The sequence below is a fragment of the Manacus vitellinus genome, unplaced genomic scaffold, assembly GCF_001715985.3.
Source record: "Manacus vitellinus isolate BGI_N305 unplaced genomic scaffold, ASM171598v3 scaffold_0_pilon, whole genome shotgun sequence".
NCBI lineage: Eukaryota > Metazoa > Chordata > Aves > Passeriformes > Pipridae > Manacus > Manacus vitellinus.
This window is the reverse complement of record NW_021938789.1, coordinates 42,402,062-42,415,068: the sequence shown is the minus strand read 5'-3', so window position 1 is coordinate 42,415,068 and position 13,007 is coordinate 42,402,062. Positions and strand designations below refer to the sequence as shown.

The window sequence follows — 13,007 nt, the reverse complement described above, 5'->3', positions numbered from 1 at the left end:
CATGCTTTACTCAGGAAAAAAAAAGGTGTCCAAAACATCCTGAAAGAAAGCTTCCCCATAGCTAATCTATGAATATGAAAACAAGGACCACGTATGTCAGACATATTCCATACAGTGCTTAAAAGAAGTCTGGCTTCTGTAGCTGGACTTCTGCACAATGTGGTTATAATGCACTGGAGTAACAGGCGATTACAAAACTTTGTATGAAACAAATACTGAAAACTCCCAAAGAAACAAGAATTAATTATACCTGAAAAAGTCAGGGATATATGTAGACTAATACCACTACACATTTCTACAACTGAAAAGACTGATAGAAGAACTATTGTTCCTGTAACAAACTAAACAAATCATATCTATTTGGAGGAATGCCACTAAAAGATATAACAACACATTGGTGGTTCAAACTATAGCTTTACCATCATAAGGAAAAAGATATATTAGCACCAGAAATAGTTGCTTTTTAAACAAAATAAACATGTTTCAAGTCTTCACAAGGTGTTTTTCTTGATGAAATGTTAAACCCAATTCTTTTTTTTACTTTTACTGACCATGCAACTTTTCTAGATATGGTTAAGTTTCACATCAATTCAATCTGAGATGCAAATATTAATGTCAAATCTATGTATGTAGTTTAACCTTTCAAATTAAGTTGTTTATCTGCTGTTCCTTCATGGTCATTTAAATGGAATGAACCTTTCATGATACTGAACAATAAAAAATCTGAAAAAGTTAAGTAAGATTACTTGGGAAAAACAAAAAGTAAATACCTGGAGGGAATTTAATAAAGAAATTAGATTAATTTACAAGAGAAAAAAGAAAGTGAACAAAGATGCTTAAATGTTTCTTCAGTAGGGTCTCAGTGTCAGGGAGTTAAAGGAGAGTTGAGTATTGACTAACACTTAACAGTAGCGTTTATAATTATTTCCTGAATGACAAAATCATGAACCAAGGTTTTGCTAGCTTTATTGATGCATATAGAAATGGATGCTATGAGGGCAGTTTAAAAATATAGGTATACAAACTAAAAAAAAACCAAAGTGCTAATGGCAGCATGCATTTAATAGTTTTTTATCTTGTTGCTATTTCTTAAATGAGTTGTGTTTGTGGACACTCTCAATATGCAGTTGCTAAAACATTCAGCCAGATAATAAACATTCTACTTGATTTTGCATGTATATACTCTGAAGGACCTTTAAAAAATATTTAATTTTACTCTATGATTGCCAGTATTTGATATCTTAAAAAAATATTCAAATTCTAGTCTTCACATCTACAATATACCTAGCTAAATGTGCCAAGTCAGGATATGGGCATAAGAGACTCTTCTCTGTTAGGTGGACAGCTGGCTCCTCAGCCTGTTGTTTTTCTGAGATAGTGGTTCTTAAGCAGACTAAAAGGGGCAAGTCAGAGGACTTACACGGTGCTCCTCTTGTCCTCTTTCTGAAAGGCCCTCATTTGCATTTAGTGCTATAGCACTCTGATTATTAACATTTTATATTCAGACTATGCTGTGTGAAGGCTTTTACTATTGTAATCATGACTATTCAGAGAGGTTAATATTTGCATCTCTGAAAATTCAGGAAAAGAAAAACATATTATCTTACATCTGTGAACACTTGTTTATTTCTTACTATTGGAAAGATGGAATTGAGTGGCAAATATATATGTATTCAGTGTATATATCTATATAGTGTCAGAATTTTGTTTTTATTAGTAAGACACTACTAGTTGTAGACCGCCAAATTAATTTTTAAGTTTTAAAAATCTGGTTTTTCCCCAATGAAATGCTAGGTTTGACTTCAATACACCAAAATGACAGTAAAGATTCATCAAGGTGGAAGGTTGCATTATAGTGGCATTTCCATTGATCTGAGACTGTGAAGCAATACAAAAAGCGTGACCACAGAAGGTCTCCCCATCTACACATGATTTAGAAATGATGGAGCAAGGAAAAATGTGCATTCCAAGAAGGGCATAAGGTGCCCACACATGAACGGAGACAGGCTGTCTTCCTCAACTTTGGTTTTGGTCTACATATGAAAGACAACTCTCAGAAAAGTAACTAAAAAAGTTTTTGATGATCCTGCTATATACATTAGGAACAGAAGTGACATAAAAAGAATTTCCATCTGCCAAATATGGCACCATTTCTCATAAACCAGTCCCTCAAACTAACTTCAGTGCACCATATGAAGACTCAAAACTGGAAAAAATACCTCATGGCAAAATTAAAAATGTGCATGAATTATGTATTTCTAGCAATAAAAAAGGGGAGAAGGAAAGATTTACCAATGTTTCTCTAGAAAGCTAGTCATCTGAACAGAAATGGAGAAATATTAACACCTATAACAGTGTAGTGCGACAAGTGTGCAGTGGTAATTACACAGAATTGTTTCTCTCCAATGTTTTTTGAGTAATAATGTCCGCTAAAGTCACTGTAACAACATAAAAGGAACAAGATTAACAAATCAGTCTGTGAAACACAAAAATAAACTCTTTCTTTTCTAGACTTAAAGGCTTCAAAGACTTTGAAATAGAAACTGCTAATACTGAAACAAGATGAGTATGTGGCTTGAAGTATTTTCCTCAATGCCATCATCACAAATGTTGAATAGATTATTGAAATGCATTCTTTATGGCAACAGTTACAGGAAAGGAAACAAAATTAACCATAGCTTCCAAAATCCTGCAGAAAAGTTCAGCTAGTTTTGTGTAATTTAAAGTGAATAACCTGAAAACCACACCATGGTACATACATCTATGGTCAGTTCCATTATAATCCTCCTCTGGAGGATGATCCAATTCATCCCCACCTCAAGAATGCTTTTTCCTCCAGCAGTCCCAAAATACAATATGCAGAGCACATACTCTGTCCATCCTTGAGTAAGGTTGAGAAGCTTCTGGTCTCAGGCGGTGTCTGCCATCAAATGATCCCTGCAGCACCTCTGCAACCTTTTCAAACAACCCACAGAGAAGTCTGGTTTCTTCAAACTTCTTTCCTTCTTGATTGAGGACTCGACAGGGCCTATCGTGAATATCTTCACGACCGTGAGCAGTGCAAGGCAAACTGATGCTGATAAACAGGCGCGACCCTCTTTGATCAAAGGGGCCAAGTATCCCGCAAGACTGGAAGCCATCCACCTGCAGCTGGAACTCTATTCCCCAAAAATTCAAGGCCTCTTTCTATGCTCCTCTGGTTTATCTCTTTTTAGCAATGAGCCATGGTGTGACTCCCTTGAGATGACAAAAGGAAATTATTCAGAAGCTGGAATCAAAGGTCACCGTGAGCAGCCATTTAGCGCGTGACGTGATCACACAACAAGCAGGTTTGGCACACGAACTCATGCTTTTAGTTCATACAAGCAGATATGGTGTCATGAATCAGTGAAGTATTTAAGATGGACACGGAAACCAAGTCAATAAACTCCAATGGCAGCTGGTACAGTACATATAGAATTTTGCTCTTATTTGGTCACAATTTCTTGTAAACTAGTTCATGGCACTCATTGTCCATGCATATCCACAAGCCAAAATATAAGAATTTACAGAAATATTAATTTCTATTATTGATCGTTGTTTTGATATCTCTCATTAGAGAGACAATCTTTGCAGGTTTACCCTGCAGTATCACCTAACTGCAGATGTAAGTGAAAAAGTACGTATGGACTATTGCAAACAAGTAGAAGCAGCTACATGTAAACATATCTCAGACTTGTAAAACCAAATTTTCAGTTTTCAACTATAAATAAAAGAAGTGGAGCGCTATATACACAACTTCATGCTTGTAAGGTTAGATTCATCACTGCAGAGACAAAAAGAAAGACAGATTAATCCAATTAGTAAGATATTTCAGACATCTATTACAAATACACAGATAAGGCAGAGTTGCAAATATGGATAGTTATTTCCTCAGCACCAGTTATTCTTCAGAGATAAACGCACCTAGGATTTCACTCATGCTTAATGCTTTTTAAGACATTATATGCCAGTATCTCTCCACCTACATAATTCTGTATGCTATGTTTTTAAATTCAGAACTGCCTTGGTTAAACCTTTACTAAAATAATCTTGCCAGTTAATATTAATGTTAAAGGAGGATATATTGAAGACCAGAAAGGTAAGGCAAAGAGAAGGGTAGATTACACTGTTCCTCTCAGTATTCCAGAAGAATAACATAATAAGAGATCAATATAAATATTTGACAAAAAATCCATGAGCTTTTATAACGAATTGGAAGCAGTGATAATGTGCAGAAACTAAAGGATGTGTAAGTCTTCATGTGAAAAAAAGAAAAGTCTTGGACTTTCCAGAAAACAAATGCCAACTGTTCCTACAATACTGCCTCAATGAATTAGTACTTCTACATATATTACAATATTATCACATGAACTACTGCCTGATCTTGCAGCAGGTAGGGAGGTCTGCTCTTGCATTGCTGGATATGTCTGTCTAGGAGGTTTTGAAGTATATCTTGATATTGTTCAGTATGACTGTGACAGGCATTTCTGTGTGCTAAGGACATACTACTCCTGAAAAGAAAAAGCTCTACCCATCCTACCTTTTGCCAACAGCCAGGCATTGGTAATCCATCGGGACCCTGTTTTAAGGGGAGGCAAAAAAAAAAGAGTATAGTTAAGTTTGAGAGGATAGATAATCCATCAGCATCTGTTAAAACAGCCAGAGGACAGAAGGTTTACGCTGCAAAAACATACGTGCACCTCTCTGCTATAAAGATATGTTTTTCTCTAAATCATTAGAACATCTTCATTATTTTCTTATCGCTGTTAGAGCTCAGGCTGCTTATTATTTTAAATATAATCTGTTTTATTCACAACAATCTCTATCTGAATGTACAAGATCAATGAGAAAAAAAATACTATCACTTTTATCTGGAGGGTATTGTGCTTTAAAGGCCTCTAGTACAAAGGTAATCCTGTGATAAGACAGCAAGACTCAAATGTGCGTAGGATCTTTTCTTTTCACTTTCAATATTAGCTTTTGAATGAAGTAGCAAAATCTTAAGGCCTGAACATACCTTAAGTGCCACAGTGGAAGAAAACATCTGTGGTGGGAGCAGGGCAGTCCAGCAGCACTGTATATTTCAGTGCTTGGACAATATGGTAATTTAATTTCTTCTCATGTGAGAGTCACTCCATTTCTTTTCTTTTGCTACTCTACCTTCACATATCTCCATGTGTCCAGTAAGATCAGGGTCAGCTATTGACCACAGTCACACTGGTTTTCCAGGTCCTAATTCCAACTTAGAAGGCTATCCAGGTTTTACCCAGAGAGTTATATGGTCAGAATTAGGAGCACATATGATGTAACTAGACTATATATGAGCAGAAAAAAGATCAGGCCTTGACATTTTTTAGAATATAGAATACAAATACTTTATATGTGAATTTACATGTGAAGATAGTGGTTATTGAGGATTTTTTTAATTGCTTGCACATAGTCTGATGGAAGTGGCTTGCTGCCTAAACAAGAGAGTGCTGCTTGCTAAGCAGCTTATTCTAGCAATTACCTATGAACAGAATATTTTTCATCCATCAATGATTGTTAGTGAATCTCCAGATATAAATGATAATACAGAGACAGAGAAATATTTTAAAATTACAAAAGCATGCTTGATTATTCCCAACAAAATATGAGATATGGTTACCATTATTTGGAAGCAAACAATATGGACTATGGAATAATTTTAAAGGACTATGCATTTATGATTAAAAAGAACTGATTTCAAATTAGAAGTGCTACAGTTGAAATAAAATCTATTTAATGTAACATTCATCATAGAGAACCGTGCTTAACCACCAAACAATATCAGAACATGCAGATCAAATTTTACTATGAACAATTAAAAAGAAAATCTTCCTTGTATCTTTATGAAATGTGTATGTACTATCCATTTGGGGTTTTCTTTCTTAAATGGAAAAGAGTTCAAACTTACTTTACCATTGAATAAAAATCACTGTTGCCAGATTGGTACAAGGGAGAGGGTCAAGAAGTAGCATTTTAGTATAGGTGGGAACTTGAATTCATGCTAACATAGGGTGGGGAGTGTTGTGTGTATTCCAGGAAGGTAAGTTCCAAGGGTAGGACCATTAAATTGGAGACATTAAATAACAGAGACAGGGTTTGGGCTGCAGACTGTTATCTTCTTACAAACCTCAGGTAAAGCTTTTTATTTCCAGATATGTTTGAATACTGTTTGATGTACAGGCCAGACACCAAAAATATTACTTGTGTATGGTCTGGAAGCCAAGTTCCAGCATGGCTTACTGAAAACCTTGATTTTCAGAAACGGTATTTACATAATTCTGTACATGACTCTCACTTTGGTCAAATTGTGAAAACATGCACCTAAGACTGCGGGGATTTGAAAGGAAGTCCAGGGTGCAGAGTAGCTCTAGGACAGACTAGAGTGCAGAACTGAGCCAATGCAGACAAAGGGCATCAGACTTAATTAGAAGTGAACATTGTGCTGGATTTCCACAATGACTTGCGTTCAGGGTGAGTAAGGCAATAGGTATTTTGTGAGGAAAATAACAAACCAACAATTCTCAGGGAAAATGTAGGAAGGATACAAACTTATAAATTACTATGTGATCTGGGAGCAAACTGCTGAAAGTTAGGTTTAAGGTACCAACAGAAATGTGTGTTCTCTCATTGCGGTTATGATCACTTGAAGCAGCTGGTTTGTTCATGCACATGCATGTGTTATGTGAATAATGTAAAGTCAGCTCAGAAAAACATTACTTTACATTAAGAATGGCTGACCACAAACAAAGGAACTGCATGCAGGGTTGGTAGGAAAGAGAAATACTGTACCAATTGGCAAGGGGCATCCAGCCCATCCAGGCCAGGTTGGCCTGGCTCCCCTTTTTCCCCCTTAATTCCACGGAATCCCTGTTGTAAAGATTAACTTGCAATGTTACTGTCAAGGAAATGCCTTCAGTATTGACTTAAATGGAGTGAACAAATAACAACAGAGAGGCAAGAGGAGCAAGCTGACTGTCGTAGTGTGATTTAAACCTGTGGGGCACTGACTTTGGCACATTCCAAATTTGGTTCCTTTTCAAACAGTTTGGCAGAAATAATGAAAAAAAAACACCACCAAACCTCACAAATTTAGCCCAAAGATCTTAAGTCTGGTGCTTTAAACCAATTTAGGACGTTGACAAATGGAGTCTGCTCCAGAATTTTCAGAACTTGAGATAAAGCTGTGTTAACAAAGGGCTACATGTTCAACAGTAGCTGGTGCTTGTTCCTCTTTCCTCATTTCTTATTCCATCAGTTTACAGCAGGACGATCGATCTTCCAATATATAAGTGAGACGTACCAATGGGCAAGGTGCATCTAATCCAGGAGCACCCTGTTCTCCTTTCTCCCCTTTAGGCCCCTTTTTGCCTTTCTTTCCCTTTTCCCCCTGTGGATACAATGGTTTGGATAAAACAAGTTTCATTCTTTTGAAAAAAAATTAAAGAAAGATTGGTTTTAAAGTTTGGGTTTTTTCTTTTTAAGCCAATGGAGAGCTGAAAGGACACTTACCACTGTGTTCTGGTTTGGGTGGTGCATTATGTGGAAAAATAAATTATATGATCACAAGCAAGAACTGCAATCAATCGGTATTAGTTTGTGCTGGTATTTCATATCAGTATTATGAATGTTTTGAAACCTAGAACAGGGCTTGAAAAAATTGATTTCTTGAGACAGAGGCAAATCTGCAAAATCCCCCAATCCACAGTCCAAAAGAAGATGTCTCCTATTTGGTCTAAGTGATAGCTCTGAAGTGCACATGCACACAAAACCTGAATTTGTTAGCTTCCCTAGAGAATTTGCCACTAGTCAGAAGGAACTTTGTGAGAGCAGAATCCATCAGCACAGTCTTTTGAAAAAAGACCTGTGGCACAGCTGCTTCACAGGGATGGCTAGTCTCTGACTCAGTTCCATGGTGTCATGTCAAGGGTGAACTTGGCCCAGAGCATCCTTTGCTGAACTGACCTTTTGCACTCTGGTAACAGTGTTTGGAACAAATCCTGTTCTCCATGGTGTCCACAGAAACCCAGTGACGTCACTGAGGGTGCACTCCTGTCACTCCAAATATAACATGACCATTTCAAACCCTGCTACAGGAATCAAAACACCCAAACTGCTTGATGGAGAGGTGCTATGACACTTTCAATGATTTCATATTGTCTTGGTATCAGAAAGTAATCAGAAGTGATAATTATTCTTTATTTAAATATTTCAACATCCAAATATTCCCTCTTCTGCAGGCAATGTTTCATCTACTTATTTTAACAAAATTCAGTCCTTTGATTTCACACTGAGTTTTCTTTTTAAATGTGAAACTTCCAATGCTTTAATTCTGATGGAAATGATTGATTACCCTCAGCAAAGCTACCTGCAAAGATGACCTCACCTTCAAGCAGTATAAGATGTTTAAAGTTCATTTTATAATTGATTTCACACCAGTTGATCACAATGGTAAATGAGTTTCAGGTTTGCTCTCAATTTCACAAAAATCAAAAAGGATCAGTTAAAAAAATTAACAAATTGGGCTAGGATTGTAAAAAATGGGATAGGAAGGATGAGTAAACCAGGAATATCACAAAGAAATGGGAAAAATAGTCATAGGAAAATTAGTATGACATTGGAGAACCAGCAAGTGAGGTTGTGGCTATTGGGAGGATTTCATTGGTGAGGAAAAGGGTAAAAAAGACAGAGGAATTGTAAGGAATGAGGGTAGAAGGAGAAGGAAGGAATGCCCCTTTGGAAGAACAGACAGATTTAGGCGAAGCATAGTAAACAGACATTTAACTTGGTCCACACCAGTACAGAAAGACTTAATCTATTAACAAGAGATAAAACCCATTTTTACACATTAAAAATAATTATATAAATCAGATTTTAAAAAGGAAGGAAAGCACATTAGTCATTTAATATCATAACATATTTGACATAATTAAATGGAAAAAACTGTTTCATGAACAACACATACTGCATTCATGTCATAATAGAAGTGAAGTTACTTGTCTATCTTTTCTGTGTGCCAAAAAGTCACAGGATAATATTTGGGAAAATAGCAACCCAAACATTACCCTTCTTTATCAAATGATAAGATTATGATGTAAAAGAAATCTTCACGAGACAAGAACTGTAAATTTGCTAAGTTTCCATCTTAAACCCAGACAGACAGCAGTGTAGCAGAGAAACCCAACAGTTTCAAGGTCAGTTCTCATGTTTTTTGTTCTCAGTGTAACACCAATATATTTACAGTGAATGTATGCAAGCACAAAGCATGGACATACTCCAAAAAGGATTCTGAAAATGGACTGTACAGTTTGGTTTCTGACTCTTTCTCTATTCTTTAAGATTTGCATTTCTTTAACTTGTTGTGTTACAAGCCAGCAGATATCTATTTAAACTTCCAGTTTTGCAGGACAGATCTATGATCTTATTCAAAGCAACGCAGTAGTCATCTGTGCAGACAATAGTCTGAATTTCCTGAGTACTTTACTACTTTTTCCATAAGACTGAGTTATTTCTTTTTAATCTTTACTCCTTGTCCTCAAGTACAGAGGTCCACAGGAGATATGGAAAATCTACATCTGATGAAGATAAAAAAAAAATTCCTTTCTGCTCTTCCTCAGTGCCTAGAGAAATACAAAGTTGTGGCACTTCTGCAACACAGCTCTGGTTGAAACAACCTCCAATCCTCACGTGCACATATTTTCATCAATGCAGAGTGTAGGGGAAAAGGATAATGCCTTTTCATTCTCTGTTCAGACACATCATACTCTTCTGTCAAAATTTATAACAACAGACACAACTGTGCATTTGGGACCAAGGGCCCCTTCCCTCCCTCTCCCTACAACACAAATCCTAACTTTCATTAAAAGTTATTCCTTTTTAAAAGAATTTTTTTCTATCCATACAACGAAAATACAAAATCAATTGTACAAATCTTTTTCGTGATGAGTGCTCCTGGACTATAATTTTATATGAGTAATCACATTGCCAAAAATAAAAATTCAAACAGCTCCTGTCTTATCCATTTGGTGTGGGACAAGCAGCATGTACAGGCATGGTACACTAGGATAAACTGCCAGGGAACAGAGCTGGGCTCTTCAGTATAAAATTACTAACAGAATGACTAATGTCATTCTGATGAAATATTTTAGGATTTTCAACAAGAGTAGGATGGATTGGAGAAAATGTGCCTAAAATAAAAAGCTGTACTTCGGGACATGTGGATATTACTATTTCTGTGCATACATTTTTGTGGTTTTTCATGATTTTGCTTAGAATGTATCTGTGACCGGCCTTTTGGCACACAGTAAAAACAAAAATAAGTTTTAATGGGACAATTTAGAGCATAAAGACAGCAGAACTGACTAGGCTGGGGAATCAAGCAACAGTTAATAACACTGTGGTCACCTTTTCTCCCTTTTCTCCTATATCACCCTTTTCTCCTCGAGGACCAGGGAAACCCTATGAAAACAAAACGGACAAAGACAGGTTCATTTTCATTCACATGCAGGTTAAGTTTTCAAACACTCTTGGAAAGCATAAAAAGATTATTTCACTACATGCTGTGTATATGTATGTGTGGACACATACATAGACACGAGCATGAGAGACAAGTAACTCCAAGAGTTTGGTAGAGGCAATTTGCCAGCTACAGAAAGAAATCATACCACTCAAAATGGCAACAGTCCATGCTAGCATATGTATGTTCTGAAAAAGACTCCTTCGAGTTAGGGATTTCAGCACAGAACTAGAGGAAAAGGCTTACTGAAAGCCTTTTTTAGCATGCCAAAGAAAGAGATTATGCCTTGAAATGTATCCATTACAGGTTATGGAATTATTATTCTCTTTAATTAGAATAAATGTACTTAACTGAGTGTCAGCGACTCCTTGTTCTTCTACAAATGAGTCACAAGCCTGAATATTTTCTTAGCAAGCACAGTTTTTCAGCGTACTGACATCCAAACAACCAGCTACTTATATTACTAAGCACCACATCTGGTGGTGTCTGTCGATAAGGGCTGTATATCACACAATCTTTGTCCTCTTTTATCATAGAGAAAGAGCAAATGAGGCATTTAGCACACTCTCTGTATGTACTGCATGCACACTAAATGGAAACAAAGGTGTTATGCTCCATAAGCTATTTCTTGGAAGACGCTTACCGACCATTGAGAGCGCACTGGTCACAGATATTACTTACGTCAAGGCCAGGCTCGCCATCTTTGCCCTGCCAAAGAACCACACAAACTGCATTAGCATCCTAATCCATGGCACCGACAGCCGGCTTGAGACCCAGCTTCTGTGCCCCCTCTGCACAGCGAGACCCCACGTTGCTGAGGCTGCACACACAGTGAAGGACGCTGCAGTCAGTGTTTAACTTCCAGGAACTGACAACTTGACTGTAAAATTTTGCTTGACAGTAATATTTTGTTTGTAGGCAGATTCCAGGACTAATCTAAAAATACAGAAAAGTCTATAATTTTTTAATTTTATTTTTAGTTCACAGGAAGGGGAAACAGAAATTGTATTTTTTTTTTTTCCAATTTAACTCACAGAAGTGACCCTCGGATAAAAATGCATGGCAAGCTAATTTAACACTTCATGGAGCCTGAAAACTGTCTCTAGTAACTGACTCCTGATCCAATTAAATGGATCTAATTAAACCATAGGTCTGTATTCCAGCTTAAATTAATTAATCAAGAAGATTAGACTGGAGAACATATGGAAACATTGCAAGTCTCTTGGAAAGGCTGGTTGTTCCTGGCCAAGCATATTTATATGGCTTCTCTTGCATGAAAGTACAGAAAAGACATACGTACATGTACACACCTGACCCAGTCATTAGCAGTGTAAACACAGTAAGTCAATTGATTTTATTGGGGATATCCTTGTTAGGCCAAAGGAAGTTCCCTCTCATATTTTAGAAATGGATAATATAATTTAAACGGTTGATTTAAAGCATACCACTTCCACCTACAAATGGGCCACAATGAATTTCTCATACTGCTTCTGGCACAGAAATTAAAACAAAACAGGTCTCTGAAGTGTCAAACAAAATGGAAATATAACGGTGAAGTAGCCTTGCAGTACGGAAATCCAAGCAGCTTACTGACATTAAGAAATTCACATCTTTCCTCAGTTCATCCTGAACTCCTGGCACTCTCACATGATCCCTGGGCAGCTGATGTACACAAGTTGCTGAAACAGGAGTACATGCATTCTGGATTTCCTCTCTCTTTCCGATTCATGTCAGATCTGTTTCGTTACGTGCATGGGTAGGAATCTAAGTCTGTGATACAGACCATTGACCTTGCACTGTCAGGGTTTATTATCTATCTTCACCTATTCCAACTAATTCTATTGCTAGGTGAAAAGCAGCCATAAAGCACAGAAAGTTTAATCAAGGACTGATGAAAAGTGCAGTGTGTACAAACTCTGTGCAACTTACAGGCAAGCCGTACGGTCCTCTGGGTCCAGGGTCACCTACAGTCCCCTTTTCACCCTAAGAAAAGGTTACACAACAAGCAAACAAAACCATTGTCGATCTTAGAAATTATCTCTACTGAGTGCTTTAGGTTAAAGTTTATACATTCCTAAATATTTTGAGTGAAAAATATCCAAACTCATTTATTTTTATTAAATGCTTAAGGTGCAAAGAGAGGGTGTGTATTACTTTCTAGGCAAAATAGCTTTTAAGGTGTATGATATCTACATTCATTTTTAAATACATTAGTAACTGAAAATATTTTTCAAACCGAACTTGCACCAATGTCAATTTTAAGTTTGTAACAGCTGCAACATTGCTCTCAGTAAAAATCTGATGTTGTAATGAAAACTAAGGATATACAGCATCAAGCATCAACAGAGCAGCTGAGATGTGACATAGTGACAGGTAAAAATAATGTGTCAGTCAAAGCTTGTATTTAAGTAGGCAATACTATTAACAGTGACATTGTGAAGATTAT

The 13,007-nt window shown here is 36.8% G+C and overlaps 1 protein-coding gene across 1 annotated transcript in view; it reads right to left on the bottom strand.

Moving 5' to 3' along the window:
* Nucleotides 1-2,392: 2,392 nt before the first annotated feature.
* COL25A1 (collagen type XXV alpha 1 chain) overlaps nucleotides 2,393-13,007 on the bottom strand; it is a 306,323-nt gene continuing 295,708 nt past the window's right edge. Inside the window, exons 33-38 of the mRNA XM_029959490.1 lie at nucleotides 12,491-12,544; nucleotides 11,243-11,269; nucleotides 10,450-10,503; nucleotides 7,349-7,435; nucleotides 4,562-4,600; nucleotides 2,393-3,805 (exon numbers count right to left, since the gene is read on the bottom strand). Coding sequence (XP_029815350.1) covers nucleotides 3,803-3,805; nucleotides 4,562-4,600; nucleotides 7,349-7,435; nucleotides 10,450-10,503; nucleotides 11,243-11,269; nucleotides 12,491-12,544 — 264 coding nt within the window. The 3' untranslated portion in view covers nucleotides 2,393-3,802. The remainder of the gene's footprint in view (nucleotides 3,806-4,561; nucleotides 4,601-7,348; nucleotides 7,436-10,449; nucleotides 10,504-11,242; nucleotides 11,270-12,490; nucleotides 12,545-13,007) is intronic.